The 27,373-nt window shown below is 30.8% G+C and overlaps 4 protein-coding genes across 7 annotated transcripts; 3 read left to right on the plus strand and 1 right to left on the minus strand.

The window, feature by feature from the left end:
- The first annotated feature begins 375 nt into the window (after window positions 1-375).
- Window positions 376-1,032, plus strand: LOC108914491 (mitochondrial import inner membrane translocase subunit Tim13-B). Its single transcript, XM_018720309.1, has 3 exons — window positions 376-592; window positions 657-725; window positions 776-1,032. Exons 1-3 carry the CDS (start codon window positions 494-496, stop codon window positions 872-874), a joined length of 267 nt encoding a protein of 88 aa, XP_018575825.1. The 5' UTR covers window positions 376-493; the 3' UTR covers window positions 875-1,032.
- Window positions 1,033-1,488: 456 nt separating this feature from the next.
- On the minus strand, window positions 1,489-4,052 carry LOC108914492. 2 transcript variants are annotated; one of them, XM_018720311.1, is made up of 3 exons: window positions 3,784-4,052; window positions 3,683-3,730; window positions 1,489-3,629 (listed from the first exon to the last, which is right to left on the minus strand). In XM_018720311.1, the coding sequence occupies exons 1-3, from the start codon at window positions 3,862-3,864 to the stop codon at window positions 2,331-2,333; spliced, it is 1,428 nt and encodes a 475-aa protein (XP_018575827.1). In that variant the 5' UTR covers window positions 3,865-4,052; the 3' UTR covers window positions 1,489-2,330. The 2 variants fall into 2 exon arrangements, with proteins under 2 accessions (XP_018575827.1, XP_018575828.1); XM_018720312.2 differs by having other exon boundaries at window positions 1,489-3,635; window positions 3,784-3,803.
- A 1,948-nt stretch (window positions 4,053-6,000) lies between these two features.
- On the plus strand, window positions 6,001-10,442 carry LOC108914493 (mitochondrial import inner membrane translocase subunit Tim23). Of its 2 annotated transcripts, XM_023455976.1 has the most exons (6): window positions 6,001-6,093; window positions 6,155-6,292; window positions 6,375-6,615; window positions 6,798-6,967; window positions 9,605-9,716; window positions 10,273-10,442. In XM_023455976.1, exons 2-6 carry the CDS (start codon window positions 6,226-6,228, stop codon window positions 10,280-10,282), a joined length of 600 nt encoding a protein of 199 aa, XP_023311744.1. In that variant the 5' UTR covers window positions 6,001-6,093; window positions 6,155-6,225; the 3' UTR covers window positions 10,283-10,442. The 2 variants fall into 2 exon arrangements, with proteins under 2 accessions (XP_023311744.1, XP_018575829.1); XM_018720313.1 differs by lacking the exon at window positions 6,001-6,093 and having other exon boundaries at window positions 6,112-6,292.
- Window positions 10,443-15,557: 5,115 nt separating this feature from the next.
- On the plus strand, window positions 15,558-17,397 carry LOC108914490. Of its 2 annotated transcripts, XM_018720308.2 has the most exons (4): window positions 15,558-15,701; window positions 15,954-16,147; window positions 16,225-16,378; window positions 16,469-17,397. In XM_018720308.2, exons 2-4 carry the CDS (start codon window positions 15,961-15,963, stop codon window positions 16,878-16,880), a joined length of 753 nt encoding a protein of 250 aa, XP_018575824.1. In that variant the 5' UTR covers window positions 15,558-15,701; window positions 15,954-15,960; the 3' UTR covers window positions 16,881-17,397. The 2 variants fall into 2 exon arrangements, with proteins under 2 accessions (XP_018575824.1, XP_018575823.1); XM_018720307.2 differs by lacking the exon at window positions 15,558-15,701 and having other exon boundaries at window positions 15,727-16,147.
- The last annotated feature ends 9,976 nt before the right edge of the window (window positions 17,398-27,373 follow it).

Genomic DNA, 27,373 nt, shown 5'->3' on the forward strand with positions numbered 1-27,373 from the left:
AATTTAAAAGTACTATTTAATTTGATATGGCTCGAGCTCGAACTAAATTTGTGAATATAGGCCAACGTTTATAACTATAAACGTTGAATAGAGGCCCTGTTCTTTTATTCACCATTACGATGTGATGGATTCCGTAGAGCCAATAAGAGATTAGAATTTTTTAAACAGGCCAATAGTAATACATCGATGGAATTCATGGCATTAAAACGAGAAATAAAAGAACACTATCATTATCATTATACATGTATATCGGCAGGAAAGGTAAGGAAATTGTAAGCAGCTGACGCAATCTAAATTTATGTTCAATGGTTCAAACCAAATCATAGACCATAGAGTCATTATAATGTACAATGGTACATAACATAATTCTATGGACAAATTAACAGGGCAAAAAGTCAAAAAATCCTCTTAAAACGAACATAACCTCTCTTTTTCGTTGTTAACCTTACATTTTGTAAATAATTTATATTGGCTTTTTTCAAAATTAATCAAAATGGATAACCTTTCTTCGTTATCAGGAGTGCAAAAAGATGAATTGATGGATCAGGTAAAACAACAAATTGCAGTTGCAAATGCTCAAGAACTACTGACAGTAAGTGTTAAGTAACCATTCGCGAAACCGTTTCTAATTAATTTTGTCATTTTATTATTTTTAGAAAATGACTGAAAAATGTTTTAAAAAATGTATATCGAAACCTGGAACATCGCTGGATAGTTCAGAACAAGTAAGATAATATAGTAATACGTAACCTAAATTTTAATTGGCTTTTTGCAGAAATGTATAGCCATGTGTATGGATAGGTATATGGATTCCTGGAATTTGATATCAAAAGCGTATAGTACGAGAATTCAAAGAGAAAGAAGTCGTATGTAAATATAGTGTAATACTATTTGGTCATGAAAGTGTCGTAGGTATATGCTGTAGTTTATATTTCTATTATTTTTTACAATGGAATTTCAAATTGCGAATGCAGGGCATATTGTGCTATTTTGCCTGCCATTATCATTGTTGTTAATAAAGTTGTCTCAGAACCAATGTTATTATTTTACCATTCCATTAAACAAATGTGTAGAAATGGTTAATACAAATTTGCATATAAATAAAATTATAATTTAAATTTAAAATAATATGTACAAATCTTAATTTATCCAGATATTTAGAAAAAATTATATAACAATTGAGAGCTGTCACATTATTACTGTATAGGTCTATTGTATAAGGTATTTAAATTATAAAATATTCAAAGTTTAAAAATTTTAATTTGAAGTGTAACTACCGCTACGATTACCATAACATAAAGAAATTTTGTCTGCAATAAAAATTGCGATTTTTAACATATAATGTTAAATTGTCAATTATTTGTATACTGTTTGCTGCAAACGAGTGTTAAAAACATGCTTAAAAATTATCGCATGTAATGAAACTAATACTGCCTTTTACACCAAAATGCTGCTTATGTGTAAAAATAAGAAAAATTCTAATTTAATTGTTTATTAAAATTATGAAACAAAAATCACAAATTTAAGGCACAAGTTTTAATGTACATAAATTAAGTATAAAACAAATAAAAATAAACTAACATCTATGATTAAGTACTCTCAATATACCGAGGAATGTAAAAAATTATTAGGCTTAAAGAAGTAACAGTACAAATCTGAACAACCATTTTAATTTGTTCAGAAAATCGCTGTTCTCTTACAACTATGGCACTTTTCCTGTAAATGTAAAAAATAGTTTTATTGTGTACATATGAAAGTACTTATTGAGTAATAATAATGATGTAGGTACTTTAAAAATAAAAAAAAGAATAAGACTTCTTGCATTTTTACAACTCTGATCTATAAAATTACACCTAGGAACAGTTATTGTCTGTCCACTCCATTTAAAAACATAAAACTTGTTCTTTAATAATTCCACACAAATATTTCTTAAATAGAGCTAGACCTTTAAGGTCTGTCGAGTTATTAAAGTTTTGAATGGCAAAAAATGAACTAATGTTAAAAAATATTTAAAAATACAAAAGTTAGGTAGTAATAAATTTTAATAAACATATTTGAAGTTATATTGCCATTAAGATCAAGTCTTTTATAGGGACAAATTTGTACTTCGCAAATATACTTTCATGAATAAAGTAGTAAAGCTTTGACAATTAGTAAATTCTAAGGTAAAAGAAGGCATCGCCCAAATTTATAAAAAAATTAACGACGTATCTATTTTAACAAACTATTCATTTTATACATGAACAGAAAGTGTGCAATTTATTGTCATTTAATCTATGATTGTATAAAATAAGTACAGCTGCCATTGTCTTAAATATATATATTTTTTGCTAAACAGAATTATTAATGTCCAAACTCTCATTAACAGTATTGCTGCCAACTTCACTCTTACTTGCAGTATCCGTATTCTTAAATGTGTCTTTTGTTTTCGAACTACTGACCAGAGCTTTAAACATCTGTTTATTACAATCAGATATAATTCTGTTAGGAACTTTTTGTTTTAAATCTCTTTTACTTGAAATGGATTTATCGGAACTCGTTGATTTGTTAGATTGATGTAGATCATCCAATGGGTTAGATTTTGTATGATCGGATTTCATATACTCAGATTTTAAAGACAAATCATCACCACTACAGATAAAATCTTCTTCATATTCGGCTTCCATATCAAACAGCTTATCGAGCTCACGTAAATTTGACTTATCTTTAAATTCCTTACTATACAATGAAGGTAGTATATCATTAACACGGGATTTGTTCACTTGTAAAGGCGGAAGATCCGATAAAGTGCTTAAACTATTTTTTGATTTCAATTTATCAGGTTTTTGTGGAGATACTTTAGGTTTATCCAATGTTTTACATTCTTTCAATATCGGTTGGAAAATTTCCACATCATTTACAAATTCACTTATTAAAGTACTGTCCCCTAAACCATTTACAGTTATCTGAGGAACTGTAACATTCTCTGAATTAACAAGGGAAATACTATCTTCTGCTATAGAGCTAGTATCACCATAAGTATCATCATCCTTCTCTTCCTTTTTGTTAAAAGTATTTTCTAAAATTTGATGCTTCGAATCTACATCTATTTGAGCCGTCTGTGTTTTCATATTTTCAGGATTATTTACAATATTAAAATTTACAGTAGGACTGCTTAAATCAAATGTAATATTTAATTTTTCTGGAACTGAATTACAATTTTCTATTAGTATTTTATCACTATCCAGAATTGTAATTGTCTCGTCCAAAGGTACATTATTGGAATCAGTCTTGGTCAAATTACTTGTTGAGTTATCATGTATTGACCTATTTTCTTCTAAATCATCCTTATTCACATTTAAATTTATTTCTAAGGTTTTTGTTTTTGCTCGAGCAATTTTAATAAGTTGCATTAAAAGAGGAACTTTAGTATCGTCAGCATTATCTAAACCCAAGTCTTTGGCTACCTTCTCTCGACCTTCATATTTATAGCCATTTCCCATGTAAGACTCGGGATCAAACACTGACAAAGTGAAATACAAGTTAAAAAACTCTAAAAACTCACGCACAACACAAAACATCACTTTTCCCTCTTCAGCCTCCAAGTGGATTTTAAGTTTATTATTCAGTAAAGGCTGTTGTTTGCTTATCTACAACTTAACTTAATTAGTAATCGACTTGAATAAATAATTATATAAGTTACCTCTACATCTTCATCCAAGGCAAGAAAAATACTGGCTCGTAGTTGTGCCTGAAATACATGTATTATACAACAATGAAGTCATATTTTTATATCCTTCATACCTTAATTTTAGCAAGACATCCGTTAGTTTCTAAGGTCTGAGCCACCAAATCTCTTAGTTCAAATTCTTCTTCAACTGACATTGCGAATTTCTAGGTTAGTAGCAAAAGGTACAATCTTTGTTTACGTTAAAGCTGAATGACGACTTTTAACAATAATAATCATTTAAGGTAAATTTTATTAATACAAAATGTGTCGATACTAATATATTTATAAATCCGTTATATTTACAAATTTTGAAAAAGATTTTGCAGGTGGTACTTCAACACATTTTAAACTACGTTTTATTTTACACCTGTACCCTGTTTTGTGCCTGTACCTGTCCTATTCAATAAAACAGTGGCTCTAAAAAGTTCACACTACATCTAACGCATCTTCATTCTAGCCTTTCTGGGTACTAATACCCAGAAAGGCTAAAGTTAGAGCCAAAACGAGAAAGTCATATACAATTTGCCATAAAGGCCTGTTTTATAACAATTAAATTTGTATTAAATCATAAATATATTTTTCCTACAAAAAGTGGAATTTGGAAATGCTTCAGCCCGTAGATTAGGCAACCCTTTATACAGATCTGCGCGATCTAGTCTAGTAAGTCTATGAAAGGTTGGTGAGACAGGAATTTTCTTTGAAATTTCGTTAGTGTGATGACTGATTTAATAATAATATAATAATAATATCTCTACTCCTCATTCTACGAGAATTAGCCCAGAAGTCGGAGACTTGTGCGGGAGAGGAGGCGGCATATTATTATTAAGCAGGCCGCATTTGCGCCCAGGAACGACTTATGTTGGTAGGCCCTAACCACCATTCAGTGCAGGAATGAGGGAAACCTGGAAAACCTCATTAATTAGGGGGGTGGTCAAATGCCAACCGGTGTCAATCTCTCACATTGACCCAAGTCAACATTCTTCCACCCTACCATACCTGCACAGAGGGTGCCAATCTTCCGTTCAAGCATAGCTAATCTACGGTCTACCGGCCGCGGGATTCGAACCCCAGGCAGATAGCACACATCGATTTAAGTACTGACGCCTTAAACCGTGCGGCTATCGACCGACTTCCCTGAAAGAATTGAAAGTATTTCTTGTAGACGAATTTGCTACGTTCTTCAATCTTGGATCGTCATAGTATCGTTATTCAAAACTGACTGAATATTATAAAAAAAAGGACACACTACATTGATTACAAATTGGGAAAAGATTGGGTAAAAAATGTAAACAGTACAAAAGAGAGAAATACCCAAAGTACTCAGTACCTGAATAGTGAATGCTGACTAGTGATTGTTCAAACATTCAATACAACATTTGAACAATTATTAATTAGCATTCACTATTAAAATAATGATATTTTGGGTATTTCTCTCTCTGCTCTTCAGCAACCGGTCATACTGACTGACATCTCAAGATTGTCAGTACTATTAGGATCATGTGATCTTTTCATTAGAAATATAATTTTGATTACAACACTCATATGATTAATCTGAAGGGCCCGGAAAAATCATGCCAATTATTTTCTCAAACTTTTCATGATTGTGTTAAAAATCGTGTATAAAAATGTATGTGAATAGTTATTAAAATAGGAGTAAACTAGGAGTTTACAACTGATAAAATTTTGAAAATATCCACTGGAATTTAATTTTTGTGTGGTTCTTACTGTTAATTCTTGGTGTCTCCGCTACTGACACATGTTTACGTCCTGAATTCAGTAAATTTTTACCTTTACACAGATTATTTGCCAGTTTCATCCAGCTACAAGAGACACCTTTTTTGAGATTGAGATTGAGATTCAAATGTAAATGTTTAAATAATAATTAGTATATGTAGATTACATGTTATAATAAATTCATAGACAGTATTACATCAAAAGGAGGTAGGAACAACTTCTAGTTTTTACTTCTTGATGAAGATTTTTGAGATGTTACCGAAGATCGAGATTTTGGATTTCTTGATCGCTTGATGGTTTTTAGTAGATTGTAAATAGTATCTGGATCAATGCCCATGTTCAGCAATTCAATAAGGATTCTAAAACATTTTTATTGTCACTGATTTTCATTTAACAATTTAAAAATAAAAATTTGAAAACAAAAAAAAACGAATACCTGAATACTTTATGGTCCATATAAATTCCTGCCAGTTCTCCTAGCTGCTGAAATTCATCCTGGTGCGGTTCTAAATTGTTATCAAGTTTGGGAATATTTTCTATAGTTTTTGAAGGCATTTGAAATTTTTGTTGACAGTTACGTAAAAAATGTACAGGTTAAGGTTAACTGTTTCGTACTCTGCGATTATATGGTAGCAGATGGCACTAGTGTGGTAAAATAGATCAATTGTTTGACGCTAGGTTTGGCGTTTGACGTTTAACTTCCTTTTTTAGAATATTCCATCGAGAAGTATCTTTAAAATTTGTTGAAAACTGTGACAAAATCCCCCCAAAAAACGTAAACTATGTCTTCTTTAAATGATGGGAACGATATTTATTCGCAGAATTATGAAAACTCCAGCCGTGTAACAGGTATTAATATTTTTTTAACACCAGCGTGTGATCATTTAACCTCAATCACTCTATTGATTACATAAAAAATGATGATTTGTAGGTAATTTTAAACCGTTCTCGTCTCCGTATCTAAATTATGACCCTGGATATATTCCACAAAGTCAGCCGGAATTTATTTTCTTGGATGGCGCCAGTAAACAGAGAGGAAGATTTGAACTTGCATTTGGCCAAATTGGTGGATCATGTATGATCGGTGCAACATTAGGGGGAGCTACTGGATTTTACAATGGATTAAAAGCAACTACATTAGCTGGTCAAACGGGAAAGCTAAGACGAACACAGTATGTTTCTTTACAAAAAATACGAAATATATTAAAGCCTTATCTACATTTGTACAATTATTCTTATTTTATACTAAGTAAATTAAAATGATATCATGAAAATGCAGAAAATACTTTTGCTGTGCTTTCTATATGTTTCCAAGTGTTGTTGGCTATTTGTATTGATATAAATGACTTTTTAGAATGTTAAATCATATTATGAAAAAAGGAAGTGCTACAGCAAATACATGTGGTTCGGTAGCTGTGATATATTCAGCATTTGGTGTGTTTTTATCATGGGCCAGAGGGACAGATGATGACCTCAATACAATTATTGCTGCAACAGCTACAGGATGTTTATATAAATCAACAGGTATACTATTACTAATGAATGATTCATCTGCACATATTAAAATGGAAAGAAAAATAAGTGTCTTATATTTTACATATATGTGAATACAGAGTAAACAAAACATTATTTGAAATTACTATAAATTGTTGAACAAGCAAGGTCAAATTTAAAAGTAATGCATTAATTTGGTCTAGAAGTGTGACTTTTAGTAAATAATAGAGATATTCTACACCACATACGGGTAAGAACACAAGTAATGTTTCTCAAAAAATAATTAATTATACAGAGCCTTAATAAGTGATCAGAAGCGACGTGACCAGTAATTTTGTTAAAATTAAATTTTGATAAAATTTGGTAATTGTATACAGGGTGTCCCAATTAAACTTCCCACCTGGAAAATATCGGAATTAAAAAAAAAACAAAAAAACAAAAAAACCTAAGATGTCGATTTTCTTTTCAAGGGGGACATATAATGGCGAAAGTTTTGGAATCTTGGAAGCTACCCCTTAGGCAGGGGCATAAAATACCCTTAAACTTAAATGACACCTCATGTTAAAGCATTTTCAATTCTGCTCACGACGACATACGACTTTAAATTTTGGATCTGACAATAAAATCATCACTTAAAGAATAAGACAAAATATCAGTGAATCAAAGAATGTTATTTTATTAAATGTTCAAATAGGTTTCCCTCCACTTCCATACATTAATAAAATCTTTGCTCCACTTCCGAACGAATATTACGAAGCATTTCGGACATTATCTGAGGACATTCTTCAACAATTCGCCGACGAAACTTCTTAAGTGCGTGCGGTGTTACTTAAATTTTCGATGTGTCTCCATAGAAAAAAGCCTAAAGGCATTAGATTTGTCAATCGGGGAGGCCACTCAATTGAACCTCTGTGTCCTATCCAGTGATTTGGAAAGTTCTGATTAAGAAAATCACGCACAGCTACGGCATAATGTGGTGGAATACCGTCCTTCTGAAACGACACATTCTCTTCTGGCAAAGAGTTGTCATTGTCCAATTCTGAGACTCAAATTTAGTTCCATTGCTGTGTGACCCAAGACAGCTACCTGATTACCATCAGATAGCGCCCGAAATGCTTCGAAAAGTTTGTTCGGAAGTGGAGTAAAGATCTATTATTGTTTAGAAGTGGAAGGAAACTAATTTGAATACTTCATAAAATAATATTCTTCCATTCATTGATATGTCTTATTGTTTAAGTGGTGATTTTCAGTAGCGGCTCTTGACATTGAGAATAGGTGAATCATATTCACTGATTAACTAAAAAGAAAAAAAAAGCACCGCAGGCGCTGGCAAAAATTTTCAAATTTTCAAGGTCAAACGGCTTTAAATGAATCTGAAAATTTTTAGTTGCATTTGCAATATTATCAAAAAACAGACGTTCGTATGAAGGATTTTCATTTAGTTTTTATAAAAAATAGAAATAGTAGTTCGGCTTGTGGACTTCTGCGAATATTAACGCACACCGTACATGTATGTTCCAAAAAAGCTTGTGGTTACGACAGCCTTGCATGATGTTACCAAAATTGCTAAATTCCTTCTTATTCCACACACACGACTTTACACCCACAATTAAACACGGCATACAGATAAGTTTTTTTTAATGAATACTCACAACACACAACCACTTATACTCCGAATACCATTCATTCCGAAACTTTCGAACGTACACCTTGTCGTTTGACTTCCCCTTTTTCCATATCGAGAGAATAAGACATAGGTCTCTCGCAATATATAAAAACCTTTTTGTCCTCAATTTTCCATCTGGAAAATGGCGTTTCCAATAAAATACATACAAATTACTACATACTACAATTACTATACAAAACAAATATTAACTAAGAACAGTTATAATCGTGCATTGGGCGACGTGTATCATATAAACTGTTAAAGGCAGGCGTTGGGCGATGCTGCTTCAATTTCTGCGTCACTCGTTCTCCCACGCTGTAGTTTAATCTCGAGTTGGCCGCCTCGTTGCCACAATGACCACCGTAAACAACATTACGAAGAGAAGCAGAATATAGACTGATATCAATCTGCGTCACTTGCGTATACTATACGTTGTATGGTATGTACGAGGTTGATGTTCGCGCTCAACGAAGGCAGAAGGCGTTCACTGTGCAACTATTATATTTATTTCTGCGTATTAAACAAACAAGCACAATACAATACATTTTCAATATAGAATTATATCTAAATTATAAAATTTATATAAAATTAAAAATAAGTTTAAATTGCACGACCAAACGGAAATTGTAGGTGACGCGGTGCGTCACTTGCGGCACCTGACAAGCTGCCACTGATGATTTTGTCATATCCAAAACCAAATTTTAAAAAGTCATATGTCGTAATTTAAAGTTTAAAGGCTTTTTACGCCCCTGCCTAAAGGGTAGGTTTCAAAACACTAAAGCTTACGCCATCACGTGTCTTCCTTGAAAAGAAAATTGACGTGTGTCAGGCTTTTTAAGTTTTTTTTTTAATTCCGATATTTTCCAGGTGGGAAATTTTAATTGGCACACCCTGTATGAAGGCTCTGTACAATTATTATTTTAGCTGAAGAATCTGTCATTGCTCTATGACCACTGTTCTGTGGGACAAGCTATATATGTTTTTTTTTTTGTTTTTTTTAGCTGGACTTAAAAGATGTGGCTTAGGAGGAGCAATAGGTTTTGGAGTGTCTGCATTATACGCTCTTTGGAATTCTAGGGATAAATTAACAGATTTACGACAGTTTAATCCAGCGTAAGATGATGTGATTTAAGAGGATTTGTTAACGTAGTTTAGAAACATAACTTGAAAAGAGTACTGATTTAAAGAATTTTTACTTTCATTTTTAATTCCACTCGAAGTATTTTTAAAAAACCATTAATTTTAATTCCATTTAAAAAGTATGGTATCGATATTACGATAGTACAATTTATGTACATACTAGCTGTTTTTATTAGTTGTTCTTATATAGTAAAATCTGGCTAATTTATTAGAGAAAGCATTCATCTTATTTTATTTCACACTTTGCTTTCATCTAACTTATTTTTCGTATGTATTTTGTGCTGTGACCTATATTGTTACATACATCTAATTTATAGGAAATGTGAATTTGTTTATTTTTTTGTTAATAAAATTGATTTCAAAGCCTCCGATATTTTTTTTGGCTTAGCTACTAATCAGAAATTCAAGTGATAAATCGTACTTCCAATAGCGATATTGGAAACACTTAAGCGACTCGATCGTTTATCACTTGGATTTTCTCCTCTTTAATCCGCTGAGAAAAGTTGATTTCAGTTTTTATTTTTGACAGGCAAAGGTAGAGCTGTGAGAAGGAGACAAGTGGTGTTCCCTGGAACTGTAGATTACGATGATTTTAATTGAATTCCTACGTGATGTAAATATATTTTTAAAATTTAATGTTAATCTATAGACAATGTACAAGAATAAAATTTTAATAAATCCTAAGTTATTCTTAGCAATTATATTTATAAACAAAACATTTTTAATAACACATATTTTGACAATAAACTTAAGTGGAAACTGAAGTTCCTAGTTTTTTTAATGTTCTAACAAGGAAAATTAATATTTTATTATACAGGGTGGGCCACCAGTAACGCCTTGGTCACTAGGGACCAAACGGCAAATGCTACAGAAACCTGTTTAGGTGGGTATGTGTAGGTTGATTACGGCTACATTTTAAAAATATTTTGAAATATACAGGGTGAAACAGGTGAACTTTATTAAAGGTTCTGCATACTTAGGACACAGTTTGTAAGATATTTCAATCTTAGTGAAAATGCAGACTTAGCGTGGAAATTTAATACAAGCAATAAAAAAATAATTTTAAGGAAGAAGCTTTGGAGGGTCTATTTCAGATCCTTGAAGTTATAAATTATTATATTTGTCATGACTTGTATTATACAGGGTGTTCAAAAACTGCTGAATACTTCTCTCAACTTTAAACAGCAATTACTTGGTTATTTTAAATGGGACACCCAGTATATTTTTGCTTTGGAAGTTAGGAAATTTAAAACTCTTTCAAACTGTGTATAGGTTTCCTATACCTATCTCTAACGGTATTGGAGATGTTTGTGCCTTTTCTTTTTTTTATCGATTTGTTTTTGTAAGATGTATCCATGTGTCTTTATCGAGGCCTTTATTGAATTGGTTTTGGTTCTTCTTGATGACGTCTCTAAATATATTGAAAAAAAATGCGGACGCAATTAGATGGCGCACCTGCAAATTTATCATATTCAGTGAGAAATTATATAAATCGAAAATTTAGTAATAAATGGATAAGTAGGAATGGTGCATGTCAGTGGCCACGTAGGTGTCCAGACCTCACCGTAATGGACTTCTTTGTTGCGAGCTATATAAAAAATCTTGTACACAATGTTTCACCTACTACTTGCGATGATATTGATGGGAAGGATTAGAGATGCATTTGTGTGAGAATATCATTTGAAGATAGAATAAGATGCTGTATTCAAGAGAATGGTTATCAATTCGAACATCAATTAAAATTTTTTCCTTGTTTCGTCTAAAAGTAAAATTTCCTTTTATCATTATCATGACAATATTAAAAAAAGTTTTCTAATAAAAAATATTATTTTATAAGCAGAATAATTATAAAAGTTATTAATTTTGTATAAATATGTTTGTAGTAACTGAATTATTTATGAATATGAAAAATATTAAAGAAAATTTTACTTTTAGAAGAAAAAGAAAAATTTTAACAGATGTTCGAATTGATAACTATTCTCTTCAATACAGATTGTGGCAAATGCATCTCTAATCCTTCCCTTCATATCATCGCAAGTAGTAGGTGGAATACTGTGTACAAAGTTTTTTATATAGCCAAAAACAAAGAAGTCCATTGTGGGAGGTTGGACACCTAGGAAGCCACTGACATGGACCATTCCTACCTATTCATTTATTACTAAATTTTCGATTTATATAATTTCTCACTGAATATGAAAAATATGCAGGTGCGCCATCTAAATGTATTCAAATTTTTCTCCTTATATTTAAAGAGAAGTGTTCAAGAAGAACCCAAACCAATTCAATAAAGACGCGGATAAAGACATGTGGATACATCTTATAAAAAAATTCAATAAAAAAACGAAACGGCACAAATATCTCCAGTACCGTTAGGAAACCTATAACAGTTTGAAAGAGTTTTAAATTTCCTAACTTCCAAAGTAAAAATATACTGGGTGTCACATTTAAAATAACCAAGTTATTGCTGTTTAAAGTTGAGAGATAAGTATTCAGCAGTTTTTTTAACACCCTGTATAATACTAAGTGACGACAAATATAATAATTTATAACTTCAAGGATCTAAATTAAACTCTCCAATGCTGCTTCCTTAAAATTATTTTTTTATTGCTAATATTAAATTTCTACGCTAATCCTGCATTTTCACTAAAATTGAAATATCTCACAAGCTGTATGTCCTAGGTATGCAGAACCTTTAATAAAGTTCACCTTTTTTTTATGGTGCTTTAAAAAATGCAGTAAAATACAAGGAGTTCCATTTAAAAATACATAACTTTGATATGGTACGCTTTTCCTAGGGACCCTGTATATTTCAAAATATTTTTAGAATGTAGCTGTAATCAACCTACACATACCCACCTAAACAGGTTTCTGTAACATTTACCGTTTGGTCCCTAGCGACCGAGGCGTTACTGGTGGCCCACCCTGTACTTGTTTGAAAACATCTTATTTTCGTTTGTATTAATAATAATGTAAGATGGGATTTTTCGGGTTAGCGTGGGGAGAAGTTTTCCCGATCTCGGATTCTTTCTGTGTGCTGAATAAAAATAACAAATACAGGGTGTTCTTAAATAAGTGTCGCAACGGAAAACTAAATTCCTCTTGAAAAAAGAAGCATTATTTCCCTATTCTATTTTTCTCTCCGGGCTTTCATTTTTGAGATACCTACACGGTGTCAAAACTTCGCCGGTCGCCAGATTTATCCCCACTTGATTATTTCTTATGGGGTCACATGAAGAGCATTGTCTATGAAACCCCTGTCAATACGGTCGTAGAATTGACCACTAGGGTTGAAACCACAGCGGAACAAATTAGAAATATCCATCAAATTATGAACAATGTTCCTAGAAACATGATCCGGCGATGTAATGCGTGCATTCAAACCAATGGACGTAATTTTGAACAGTTTTTGTAAATTTTAGTCGCTAAAGTGACAAAAAATTATTTTTAAGTTTTTTTAAATTAAAATCCTATCTGTTCTTAAATTTCGTTAAAATTGATAATTATTACTACCTATTTTTTGAAGATTTTCGAAATGTTAGCAAAATGTTTGTTTTTGTTCATAAAAAAGCATTTTTCTTGAAAACGGTTGACTTTAGAGCAATGTATCAAGAGAACTCTTTTTCGTGTAAAATTCATTGGCGCTTGCTGTCAAATGTCAATTTTTTCGGTAGCGTAAAAGTTAAGGGGGGAAAATCCCTTACGATACCTTAAAATCTCCACCACTGGAGAGTGCAAAAAAGAAGCTACTAATAGTGGTAATGTGTGTACAAAAACTCAGTCCAGTAGTTCGAACGGTACCAAAGATATTGTCAAAAAGCTTAAAAAAAATTAAAGTTTTGACACCGTGTATCTCGAAAACGAAAGCCCGAAAAGAAAAACGGAAGAAGAAAACCATGTTTCTTTTTTCAAGAGGAATTTACAGTTTTCCGTTGCGACACTTATTTACGGACACCCAGTATATTTTAATTCATAAATGTTTGAATATCTGACACATTGCTGTAGTATTTTTTGACGTTTTGTCCACCTTATCTGACAAAGAGTAAATTTAAAACAAATCACCTTTGAAATAAAATAATTTGAGAGTAACCATGGATCGAACACATCATGCATGCCAAACACTATTGTCAGCATTGTTTATTTTATGTCGATTAAATTTATGCCGATAAAATGTACTCAGAATAAATTCCCCATAACATCCTTTTGAGTAAGCGGTACAGAGTGATTCACTATATTTTGTGAATCGACTCCATAACATAACAGATTTCATAGACTTACCTTTTTCGACAAAGTAAACTGGAAGAATATCGTCACTTACTTGATTTTGTTCAGAATTTGCTATTTAGTAAAATGCTGATATTCTCGTTCATATCTTGACCTGGATTTCACTGGAAATAAATTCGCGTTAACTTGTACTGGGTAATTCACTATATTTTGACTCCCCCCTTTAACTTTTTTGTTTTAAGAGTTATAAAAAAATGTGAAATACAAAAGTTGCACTATTTTTTTATGAAGTTTTTGAAATTGATAGTAGAAAAACCAATGAAGACCAAACATAATGGCCGTGGATGTTAACTTTGTTAATTTAAATGGAACACCCTGTATATTTTTACATATCTGGATAGAACGTTCCCTGTCTAGTATAGGTCATATAAGGTTTGTTGGGTCCATCTCCAACAATAAGCGAGATAACATTAAAAAACGAAAAGAAGATCTTTTATTAAGAAAATAAGATATTTTGTAATTGTTCAACAAATATCCAAAAACTATTGCTTTCTGTAGGTTATACATCAAAAAAGTCAAAAGTTTTAACAGCAGAACAAGTAACTAAATTTTTATGTGAGGCTGCAGATGAACAATATCTACTACCAAAAGCAATTTTAGTGTTTCGGATCTTTGGTGTGTGTGTCGAAGAGATCGAAAAACTCGTACATGAAGAAGTTTCACCATTACCAATGTACATGTATATTTGACACTGCACATTTTATCCTAAATATGCAGCTCTACGACCTAAAAATATGAACAGCAGAAGATTATTTGTTGCACATCGAAACGGCAGGTGTTAAGCTCAACACGTTGGATGCCATACCATCAGTGATGTTCCAAAAATTGTTGCAGAATACGTAAAACTCATCTCAGAAAATATACCGGGCATGGACTACGGCATTCCTCGGCAACCATGTTGGTGTAAAGCGGCGCTAATTTCCAATGTAGTAGGATATATAGAAGAATCCATAAAAAAAACTATTTAACCCTTCTCACTCGCAAAATATAACAACTGTATCATTTGTTCGAGAACATCAAAACATTTGCGAAGAGTCTGCTTCAGTAACTGCAGTTTCACAAAATGAAACTCCAAAAGGACTACACCTGTGCAATAATAAAAAATTGTGTCTTTTTTTTATTGTATTGCGATGTGACAAACTTACATCATGTACAAGACTAAGAAACTACTTCTATAAATAAGTTAATAACATTTACAATAATTGCTGAAACAAACATTTTTTTTGAACGCTCTGTATCTTAAGAACCAAGCCGTTGCGGACCCATGTTTATATGAACTTTTTATCTTAAAATTAGTCAAAGATTCACCCATTAAAGTTTGTACAAGTACTTAATAAACACCCTGTATGTATCTACGTTCAAAAGTTCACCTTTGCATATATGGTAAGAAAATGAATACGTGGTTGCATAACTTCGAAAAGTACTTATTCACATTATACCAGGATCGTTTAAAAAAATGATTTACATTTAAATGTTTCATAATTGAAGATGATTCATTTTCATTTTAATTGTTATTAAGGAGAATCATTAATATGAAAAAGATGTTTACTTTTAAAGGAAAACTTTGAAGAAAGTTAACAGTGAATTAATTTCAAAATAAATTGCATCTATATTATGTCGCTGTACCTGTAATATACACATAAGAAAACAGGTGTGCCTATTTATCGTTTTGAGCAGGTAACGACGCCACGAATACGTTTCTGTTTGTAAACAAAATTTAAAAGTTCTGTTATCAGTTACTGTTATCAAGATCTAGAGCAGAATATTACTTGTATATCTATAATCTTTATTTACTTTTCATATCAGAGAACATTGGTGACTAATTTATCATCTGCCTTTTGGAATTAGTGTGAAATTAATTATGTTACACCATTTCTAATTTTTTATAGTGTATGTTATGATGAGTTAAACCATATTTTAAAATTTTAGTGCAATTATGGACCAGTTATCTGCAGAAAAGAGACTGACTATCACCTACATATTTTGCATAGCTGTAGGTGCTATAACTAGCATAACGACAGGAATCGCATGGGGTCACTGGTACAGAACCTTAGACCAATGTGTGGGCGATCGAAACTGTAGCTGTATAATATATGGTGAACACACAGCTACAGTTTTCTTAGGTATGTTCTGTCCATTTTATTATTCTTTTATATTAGTATTTTAAAACTCTGATATTCAATTTAAATTATATTTGTAGGCGGACCACAAGCTCCCTGCATATGGGTTACATTCGGGCCGCTTTTTTACATCTTCTTCTGTATTGGTTTAACCTGTTTCCATGGTTATCGAGTACTTTTCACGACAAAGTCCCCTATAACTAGAACTATGCGATCTGTTTTAACGAAAACAGAGTAAGTGTGAATTTTTTCCCTCTATCGTAAATAAAAAATACATATAAATAGTGCCTAAATTATAAAAGTAACTCCCCATTCATTTTCTAGATCAGGGGAAACAATTCAGATTCAGGCAGTAACCCAAGAAATCACTAGTCCACTTCCTAAGGCGTTTTGGATATGCGTGACAGTGTTATCAGTTTTCTTTACAGTATACTCTATAGTACATTTTGCCGTTTATGTAGACGGTTATTATAAAACTTGTAACCAGTACCGGAAAACCTTAGAAAAACATTTAAGTTTGCATGGTTCTGCTTTGCCCGTTCTTTATCACCGGTTGTCTTGTCAAGGAGTTTTCGATTTTATGGATTATATGCAACTGGACACGGGAAATGCTTATCGTAACGGAATTATCAACACGGGTCTCTCTTTAATTCTTGGCGTCGCCAGCGCTGGAATGTCGTGGATCTTATTCTTACATTCAAGTATCCTAAATATAATGTTGGCTAAAGCAAATTAAAACCCATACAAGGCAGAGCGTTATGAAGCTTTATTGCAAATTTGACATTACAGTTAAGAAGAAAAGCAATGAAGATTAGTTTTTAGGAATATCAAAATATTTTTTAATGTTATTTATTCATATGTTAAGGCAAGAGGCATAAAAACTGATTTTTGCAAAAATTTTAATTCTGATATCTGCAAAGTATAGTTTGAAAAAGTATATATTAGCACATAAGTAATTCTAAATAAAATATTTTTTAATTTTTAAATTTACATAATATACAGGGTGTCCCACCAGGAATCGCCACTATCGATATCTCGGAAAGTACTGATCCGACAAATCTGAAAATTTGGCAACCTAGCAAAGGCAGTAGAGCCAACACGGCTTAGAACTTTATGACACTACCGATTATACCGGAAGTCAACATTATCTTTCGTATTTTAAATCAGCCCCTTCGAGTTATTTTATTAAATATTTCCTATACCTAGGAGTTATAGATTTTGAGTTACTAATTTTTTAAAGAAAAAATTTGACAGATACAATGGTCCGCGGAGATGCTAGTAACTCGTTTTCAGGAGCGTGATATCAAGTGGATTTTTGGTATCTGTAAAAGGCATATGTTACTCTAAATTATGGTATACCAACAAATTAAAACATTTCATACTAGGTGTTTCGTTTTTGCTGTTACATTTTGATAACTTCAAACAGCTATAACTTTGTTAACTTAAGTGGAACACCCTGTATTTTACTCTGTCGTATGCAGTTTGAATTTTCCTTTCAAGCCATATAAGCATTGTTAGGGGTGCCGTTACTACTTTTACGGATATTTGCAATTTTCTATTTTTTGGACACTTTTTCTCGTATCAGACCTGTTGTCAAATTGGCCATGACCAGAAACACTTGAAAAACAATTGAAATAGCATGACATTTGTCAAGTTAGTTGTCATTGTTGTGTCTGAATAGTTTTTGTCAAAAATTTAAATAAAAATGCCTGGGGATCGTTTAAATTACACTAATGATGTCAAGTTATTAATTGGTTTTGGACTCTTTGTAGTCATGGCCAATTTGATAACAGGTCTGATATGATAAAAACTATCCAAATAATAGAAAATTGCAAATATCTCTAAAAGTAGTAATGGCAACCTTAACAATGCTTACATGGCTTGAAAGGAAATTTCAATCTGCTTATAACAGAGCAAAAAAATTCAGGGTGTTCCATTTAAGTTAACAAAGTTGTAAATGTTTGCAGTTATCAAAAATGAAACACCTAATATTAAGTTTTAATTTGTTGGTTTACCATAATTTAGTGTTACCTATGCCTTTACAGGTACCTACCAAAAATCTACTTGATATCATGCTCCTGAAAAGAGACTAAGAAAACAACTTTTTTGAAGATTTTTTTAATTTATTTTTCATTTAAGGGTAACACCACTATATAAAATCCTAAAATATAGCTTTTCTTTAGAATATTATTTTAAAGATATGGTCAAAATTTGCAGGGAATGGAATGAAAATTGTTAGAATTATGCTGCATGCTGTGTTTCTAGAAAAACACCTTTAAAGTTTTAAGATATGCAACTAACATATTTTCGTGGAAATGCTTCTTATTGAACTCAAACGTTTTCTAACGACATCTATTAGTAGTATTTGAGAAGTTAGAAATCAAAATGGAAGTCCTGTATCTATGTACCGCAGGTAGTCGTTTCCAAGCTTAAAACTCCTTTCTTCGTATTCTAGAAGATTCACAACACCGTTTAAATCAATAAAAAAAATATATTTTCTGAAAATTTTAGTAATTTACCCCTTAATCACTGTGAAATTGTAATCGCTGTTGTATAAATTTGATCAATAGTATATTTAAATTTTACAGTGCAAAGGTTTCAACAGTTAATTGTTATTACCATTTTGTGGCAGCAATTAGCGATATAGTTCTTAATAGATAATTCTACCTTCGTTCCCTCTCTAAATATAATAACAATATTCACATTTATTATTTGTTATATTGCCTTTTGTCTGTTGTTTTTATCATATAATTTGTTATACATACATTAAGTACAAATTTTGCTCAAAGGTTTGTTAAAAAAACCCTTAATATATGCAACAAGATTTATTGAAATGCACAATACAATTTATAAGAGTGTAATTAAGTATTTAAAACTAAAAATAAATAAGGAATGTAACAATGTTTTATAATATAAACAATAATGTATAATAGGTACATTTTTATAACTTAATAAATAAATATTTTTTATATAAATGTATGTATATATGGCCACCAAAGCACAATTTCAGGGTAAACTAGAACTGCTTAGGCCAAACTATTGGACTGATTAGCTTTTGTCAGTAACAAGTTTACCTAAACTACATTTCGAAGGAATTAGTTTTTTCCAGATTAGCTTAGGTTAGATTAATGATTACCTTGTAAATTATCAATAATATTTGCAACTAATTTCAACAATATATCTAAATTAAACCAATTCACAGTAACGTTAGGTGGGTTTGTTCTGGTTTAACCTAGAAAAAAACTAAAATTATTGATAGATCTTGTGACGCCTAGGCAAAACTTATTCTACCAACTAGCTAGTAATACTAGCTTAGGCAACACTAGTTTATCTTGAAATCAGGTTTTGCAGGTAACATATATAGTTGTAGACCTTATCCTTATATATTAAATCTTTATGAAATAAAAAAGCTGTATACCAATTTTATTAACGAGAATTTAAATACATGGTTTATACCTTTGGTTTATTTGTAAGTTTTTGATTTCTCAATTCTTTAAATATTCAAACACTATTCAAATATATCACAGTCCAGCATATATTTTCACTTTATTTTTCAATGGTTGGATTAAAGTGAACATTGAAATATCATGAATTTTTCAACCAGGAATGAAATTTTATATTTTCCCTTTTGGTATAATAAAAAATAAATGCACAAAATCATTAATTTAAAAAATGGTATTTCTTGTATAAACTTAATTTAAAAGAAAAAATAAATCCCCATGCGGATCCAGAAATGACACAACCAGAATGATAGTTTTTCTTTTCTTTTTCCAATTTTTTTCTCATTTGAAAAATTCTATAAAAATTGATGACTTTGCTTAGCAAGAAACTCTTAACAGTTTCAATATTTGTATTTAAAAAATACGATTAATTTCTTCAAATGAAACTATATTACGTAAATTATGAAGATCTTTATGTATTACGTACTTCACATTAAAAAAGTACCCTATAGTAAACAAGTGTAATTGTTCAGTATCTCATCTGTTTAAATTAAGCAGAAATATTAGAATTTATAAGAGACTTTACTTGACAAATCATCATACAAATCCTTGTACTTTTGCTCACACATTTTCTGTACACAGATACAATGCGTTGATTGTCCCTCATATATTGTGTTTATGGAATTTTTTCAATATACATGACATATCCCGTCTACTTTACAATTTGCTGCTCATTGAACAAATAATAAGGCAATCTATAGTAGGATCATATTCGATGCAAAGTAATAAATTGCCTCTCAAGGGATCCAGTGCAGTACAGTTTTAAAGGGTTTAGAAATTGAATAATTTCTTTATGTATTATGAAGGGATGAAGGGATCAGTTCACGTCTGTCACCCTGTTCCTACAAAAATTCCTTTATTCTGATTTATTTTAAATGTAATTTATTATAAATCCAATTTTTTAAATTCCACATATGTACTACATTTCACCTCTATACGCGCCACTGTTGTTTAATTGTTTTTTGGTGGTAGTCTCTGATTTACGACCAAGCTCGCCAGATGAGTATTTGACGTATAACCGACCATTTCGTACACTCGATGCACCTGGGAGCTACAGCTACTACCAGAATACAGTGCGTATGTAGCGGTATGAATATGGTTCATCTTACGCCTCCTAAAAATAATGACAAGATTTTTCTTTGATAAAAAAACGACAATTTTTTGCTCTACTTTGCATCGAATATGATTCTACTATAATGTTTGGGAAAAAGATGGAAACATAAACAGAATCTGTAGACATGTTGATACATGTATATAAATAGATCTCTTAAATCCAGATACTTGTGCCCAATCTAATCATCGCTTTGTACTTGGAAAGGTTTAATTTTGGAGCGTCATGTAGTGGCTTACACAAATATATGTTTTTAAATTAAACACTACATAACTGAAATCTATGCAAAACTTCCTTTATCGCAATTTAGAATTTTATGCAATTTACCTCAATAGTTCTTCAAATATTTTTGTAAAAGTATTGAAACACCTAACGATTCGTTTTGTGCATGCACTATGTCACATCAATCGATAGATCTTTTATTTATTTTATAGTTGTACAATAATATTCGAGATGTTCCGGATGTTAAAGACAAGTAAATTTACTCCACTTTAGTAACAATGATTAATACAGTTCTGCAATAAATTTACAGACTAATGCTCGGTACACTTTCAGCAAATTTTGGGCCAAAATTCCAAAAAAATATAGGAAATAATAAATCAACGAATACCTCAAATATTACTGAAGTAATAAAATATACAAATATATTTGTCAACATTTTGATAGAGAAAACCGAGTACAATCAAAAATATTTTTAAAATGTTTGGCCACCCTATGATGTTCCAGAATTAAACTTCTTTCAGTAATTAGAGATATTTTGTAATGCAGACATCCCTGACTTTTACTTTCACCAAAATTGTAATGTAACGTCGAGAAAGCTGTTCGTAAAGTCTATTTACGTTTGTTTTATATTAATGATTATTATTTTAGGAAAAATTGTGAAAACAAAACTTAATTAAGCTTATTAAAACTATAGTCAGAAAGTATATAAAAATCTCACAAAAATTTAGCTGTTTTCAAGGGCGTTTGTTCATCAATTAATAGTATTTGAAAAAAATTTAATGGGGCAACAATAGTCTTAATTATTTCTTTACTTATTATTACCAGAACTTCATATTAGATTATATAAATTCTGCCAGACAAATGAAAATTGAATCTAATAAATTTTGTGTTTTTCTTAAAACATTCTTCTTAAAAAATTGCTAGTATTATCAGTATTTTGTCTTAAATGCATAACGAGTGTGTGGTAAAACTAAGTTTAACACTTACGAATGATGATTTTGTAGATTTTCAGAAGTTTTGAATTTCTATATGACTATTATTATATTGTGATGGACTATATATGTTTTTTTTTTTAATTTATATTACTTGTGATATTTTTTAAATAAACTTCATAATTATAAGGAAATGGGAGCAACTTCTCAAGCATCAATAAAATCTCTTGCATAAATAATATAAGAATCTGTAAGTGCAAAACATAAAGTAATTAAAGATACAATTTAAACAAACTAATACACAACTAATTACGAATAACAGAAACTTACGAAGACTTTATTTTTCACCATGCCAAATACGACGTACTTTGTTATTTTATTAGCTATTCGAGAAAAATTTTATCCATCCGTATTATTTTTTTTTAGTGTCAAGAACTTAATTGGAATTTTTAACTTTGTGATAATTTTTCTGCAACAAAAGTAATTCTGGAAGGTAACAAATTACCATTTTATACAATATACAGTGAAGAATATATCGTTATTGCACCTTCAAAGTGAGATGTGCATATTTTCAGCAAAACGCGTTAAAGCGGAGAATTCGATAAACGACATCAAACCGCATAAGCTGGTAAAAAACAACTATCTTATTTTCTAAAGAATTATGACTGTGGTAAAATTAAAAATAATTGTTGTAATTCTGTAATAAAAGAGGCCAAGAAACAGTTTTTTAACTCCACTGAACAATTTGATAAGATACAAGTCGCATTTTGCAGGCGCAACGACGATATGTAATGTAGGTATTACAAACCTATATAATTTTAAATTTTTACTTAAATCTTTTTTTGTATCTATTTAGAAACAAAAATATACATAATAAACTTTGAGAAATTAGTGCGAATGAAAACGAAATGCACACATTAAATATTCCATGTACAGGGTTCTTCACTTTGAAATTTTGTTTATGGGGGTTATTAGATATCTTCAATGAAAATAATGCCATCAACGTAGCACTTCTGGTTATACCGGAAGTAGCTGTCAACTTCGTTATTTTAAATGGAACACCCCCATATATGTATTATTACATTACCAACAAGATAAATTAAACTTTCTGAACTTAAGATAAATTAAAACTGAGTCAAAAATGTTAAAGCTTCCCTGTAGCTAAATCTAGCCGTTTTTGAAATAATCAATATTTTATAAAAATTTTGACAGATGCAAGCGTTTCGAAAATTCCTTGTATCTTTCTTCTTTCTGGAAGCTTTCACTTGCTTTTCGGAATACACAAAAAACATAAGATGCACTACATTTCACTATCAAAATTGAAGAAAATTATACCAAGTCTCCCATTTTTTATGTTACATTTTGAAAACTTAAAACCGACAAATTGCATCATATTATAGAAAATCAAATTCTCTTTTCACCGATATAGGCATTGTATGGGTTACAGTTTAAATTTTCTCAAATATATGCGATTTACTTACATTCTCAAGAATATCATGTTAAAATACCATCAAATGTGCCTTGAAAGGCAAATACTAGTACAGTGAAACCTTTTTAATCCGAGCACCACATTGCCAGGCATTGTTCGTATTATCAAATTGTTCGGATTATCGAACATACTATAAAGATTTGTACATATGTATATTATGTACATACATACACATTTTATTATAATAATATAAATATAACTCATATAAGACACATAAAACTTATATAAAGTAAAACATAAACATGTAGTTACATTTACATATATGTATTATTTTACGCTTTTCACATTTTTTATTTTTCTTACTTACAAAAAAACTCCAAAATTTTTGCACAAAACACGACACGCCGCAGGTTCTTCGCTATCGACAAATAAACTGACTGCCGACTAGGCGCGTACGCGTGAAGCGATCTAGTCTTTTCTTGTCATCGTTCAGATTTGGCCGTTCGGATTAGCGTGTGATCGGATTAACGTGTGTTCGGATTAAAAAGGTTGCACTGTATTGTCATTCAGTATTCTACAAATATCAAGTATTTGCCCGAGAAGAAAAATGCAGAATAATTATTCTGATGAAGATATTTGAATTCATTTTATATCCATGGGACATTCATCATAAACCAGTATTAGCTGCATTTCTATGATTTGGTATTTTGCAACATTTGAGGAATTATGCGCCAATGAAACTCGGCCAGCTACACACAATATCGTTCTTTGTAGAACATTAAAATATTTTTTATTTTATTTAATTTTTTTTCATAATTACATTAATAAAATGCGTTGATTCACGTTTGTTACATCTTTTAAACAATGAGAGTATATTTACAAAAAAATAATAAGATTTCCTTCCAATGGGATACTATTATTAGTAACGGCAAGTACAATAAAGAGCAAATAAGTAGCCTTTCATTAAGAAAACAATGAAATGTAAAGTAACCAAAATTTTAAATTATAGTATCTTCTCAACTTCATTCCAAATATCATAAAATTATAATAATGCATTTATAGTTATTTGAAATTATTTATCTTTGCTATTCTTTAAAAATTTTACGACAACATTAAAACTTAAGGAAAAATTTGAAGAAAAGCAACCGAAATCATTTCATTAATTGTTCTGTTTCAGTTACAAAATACCAAATCATAGAAATCAGCTAATAATTTTGATTCACGGTGAATGTTCCATGGACATAAAAGAAATTCAAAATATCTTCATTAGAATAATTATTTTGCATTTTTCTTATCGAGCAAATACTTGATACTTGAGAATACTGAATGACAGCACCTTTCAAGGCACATTTGATGATATTTTTAACGTAATATTCTGGAGAATGTAAGTAAACCGAAAATATCTAAGAAAATTGAAACTGTAACCCTTACAATGCCTATATCAGTGAAAAGATAATTTTTCTATAATATAATGCAAAAAAATATAGTGTTCCATTTGAATTTAAAAAGTTTTGTCGGTTTTGTTTTCAAAATGTAACGTAAGACCCTTAGTATAACTTTCTTCAGGTAATTTTAATAGCGGAATGTAGTGCATCTTATGTTCATTGTGTATTCCGAAAAGCAAGTGAAAGCTTCTAGAACGAAGAAAGATGTAAGGAATTTTTCGAAACGCTTGCATCTGTCAAAATTTGTATAAAATGTCGATTATCTCGGAAGCGGTTAGATTTAGGTACAGGAAGGAACATTTTTGACTTATTTTTAATTTACATTGCAATAATATATAAGGTGTTCTATTTAAAATAACGATGTTGACAAATATTTTCGGTATTACCAGAACTGCTAAGTTGATGGCATTATTTTCATGGAAGAGAACATATCTGATAACTCCAGTAAACAAAATTTCAGTCATATTGTCTTTTATTCCTCTGACAAGGAGAAGGTAAGGCAATCGGACTTTTGTAATTTTTGATATTTATGGTACATGTAGTTTGGACCTTGAATAAGTATTTTCCAAAGTAGTTCGACGCAACGTTAATAAATTACCGAGATAATCGATTTTGAAGTTTTACCTGCCAGCTAAATCCACTACTAGAAGCGACACATTTTTCAACTGGGAGCATGACCTAGTTAGTAGCGTTCAGTTCCGGCAGTCACGAGATCACTGGTTCGAGTCTCGTCGCACGACATTTCTTTTTCCCCTTCAAAACACACCAATAAGTTTTTTTATTTTTTTTCTCATCTCGAAAACTATGTTATGAACAAACTACATATTATAATAACTACTTATGTACATATATGTAGGAATATTTTTCAAATATTTCATTAAAGTGCACAATTGATTGCTAAACAATATTTATTATGAATTAACAATAAGGTTTCTTTACAAAAACAAATGAGGTTAAGTAGGATGTTTCTTTATTTTATATTTACAATTAATATTTGACATTCTAAGCAGTGTGGCACGAGCCAGAATTGTACAGTTATCATAGAAACATGGGAAGCAGAAATTTTTTAAGCATCTAGTACACCGTATAAATGTTATGTTTTTACAGGCGCATTTTATTTTCAAAATATCGACGTCAAAGCAAACTTCGTTAACATTTTGAAAGATTGTGCCACACTGCGTAAAATGTCAAATACTAATTGTAAATATATAATAGAAGAACATCCTACCTGACCTCGTTTGTTTTTTTAAAGAAACCTTATTGTGCAGTTTAATGAAATATTTGAAGAATATTCCTACATATATGTACCACGTATGTAGTTATCATAATATTTCGTTTGTTCATAATTTTCGAGATGAGAAAAAAAATAAAAAAAAACTTATTGGTGTGATTTGAAGGGGAAAAAAAAATGTCGTGCGACGAGACTCGAACCAGCGTTGTGACTATCGGAACTGAACGCTACTAACTAGGCCACGCTCCCAGTTGAAAAATATGTCGCATCTAGTAGTGAATTCAGCTGGCAGGTTAAACTTCAAAATCGATTATATCGGTAACGTTGTGTCGAACTACTTAAGGAAAATTCTTATTCAAGGTCCAAACTACACGTATCATAAATATCAAAAATTATAAAAATCCAATTACCTTGCCTTCTCCTTGTGAAATGTTTAATAGGCCACTTACCGTGAAGAACTCTGTATAAATTTCTATAATAATTCAGGATGGATTTATTTCTTTTGATTGCAAGATACATTTATTGGCATACTAAATGCAACAAGAAATTGATAAGCCATATAAAAATAATGAAAATAGTTTTACAAAGCAATATAAAAGAACTGGAATTTTTCTTGAAACGAGAATGTTAGAATTACATTTGATTTATTTATGTTATGCGTATGATAACTCAGTCACATACCTATATAGTTAGGTACCCACGTATGTCGATTAAGGATTCATTTACCTAAGTGTTGCGTAAAATAAAATATAAGATTTTAAATAATCACATATTATTTTCAGACCTCAAAGTTACCTGTACAGAATTGAAAATACTCGATTTGTAGCTAATACTGATGAAATTTAAATCTGAATTGTAAAATTGTCAAAAAACGTAACAAAAACCATATTCAATTAAAAAAAAAAATTCAATAATTTTTCATCCATATTTCCGCACCGAACAGTGAAGTAAAAATAGAAAAATTTTAAACTTACTACCTACCACTATAAATTTAAAGTACTAAAATTCAAAGCTTCAATTTCAAACAGTACTTTCACGTGTATAAAGTGATTTTAAAACTAATAAAACATTAAATATCAAGTCCATCTTTAGCTGCACTAAATGACATTATCAATTCGTTAGGAGAATACTTCTAGGTTTTTATTTTCAAATAACAACTTCTCAGGAAAATGGATTACCCATCCTTTTGGAACCAAATTTCTTTTCTTCTTGTTCAGGAGTTCTCAGAACCTCAAAGGGCATAATAGAGCTTTCTATAATTTCCCTTTCGTCAGAGGGAAAATCCTCGAAGCTCATATTACTAAATCCACCGTCCATTTTAATTTTTAATGAAGATTTTTTTGATTTGCCACTGCCTTT

Source organism: Anoplophora glabripennis, unplaced genomic scaffold (genome assembly GCF_000390285.2).
Source record: "Anoplophora glabripennis isolate ALB-LARVAE unplaced genomic scaffold, Agla_2.0 scaffold1067, whole genome shotgun sequence".
Taxonomy (NCBI): Eukaryota; Metazoa; Arthropoda; class Insecta; order Coleoptera; family Cerambycidae; genus Anoplophora; species Anoplophora glabripennis.

Excerpts from the sequence above, each read along its gene's own strand:
- LOC108914491 (XM_018720309.1), top strand. The coding sequence starts at position 494 with ATGGATAACCTTTCTTCGTTATCAGGAGTGCAAAAAGATGAATTGATG. Across the intron at positions 593-656 it reads ATGCTCAAGAACTACTGACA|AAAATGACTGAAAAATGTTT; the intron begins GTAAGTGTTAAG and ends TATTATTTTTAG. Across the intron at positions 726-775 it reads CGCTGGATAGTTCAGAACAA|AAATGTATAGCCATGTGTAT; the intron begins GTAAGATAATAT and ends GGCTTTTTGCAG.
- LOC108914493 (XM_023455976.1), top strand. The coding sequence starts at position 6,226 with ATGTCTTCTTTAAATGATGGGAACGATATTTATTCGCAGAATTATGAA. Across the intron at positions 6,293-6,374 it reads AAACTCCAGCCGTGTAACAG|GTAATTTTAAACCGTTCTCG; the intron begins GTATTAATATTT and ends GATGATTTGTAG. Across the intron at positions 6,968-9,604 it reads ATGTTTATATAAATCAACAG|CTGGACTTAAAAGATGTGGC; the intron begins GTATACTATTAC and ends TGTTTTTTTTAG.
- LOC108914490 (XM_018720308.2), top strand. The coding sequence starts at position 15,961 with ATGGACCAGTTATCTGCAGAAAAGAGACTGACTATCACCTACATATTT. Across the intron at positions 16,148-16,224 it reads CACAGCTACAGTTTTCTTAG|GCGGACCACAAGCTCCCTGC; the intron begins GTATGTTCTGTC and ends TTATATTTGTAG. Across the intron at positions 16,379-16,468 it reads TCTGTTTTAACGAAAACAGA|ATCAGGGGAAACAATTCAGA; the intron begins GTAAGTGTGAAT and ends TTCATTTTCTAG.
- LOC108914492 (XM_018720311.1), bottom strand. The coding sequence starts at position 3,864 with ATGTCAGTTGAAGAAGAATTTGAACTAAGAGATTTGGTGGCTCAGACC. Across the intron at positions 3,731-3,783 it reads GATGTCTTGCTAAAATTAAG|GCACAACTACGAGCCAGTAT; the intron begins GTATGAAGGATA and ends CATGTATTTCAG. Across the intron at positions 3,630-3,682 it reads CCTTGGATGAAGATGTAGAG|ATAAGCAAACAACAGCCTTT; the intron begins GTAACTTATATA and ends GTTAAGTTGTAG.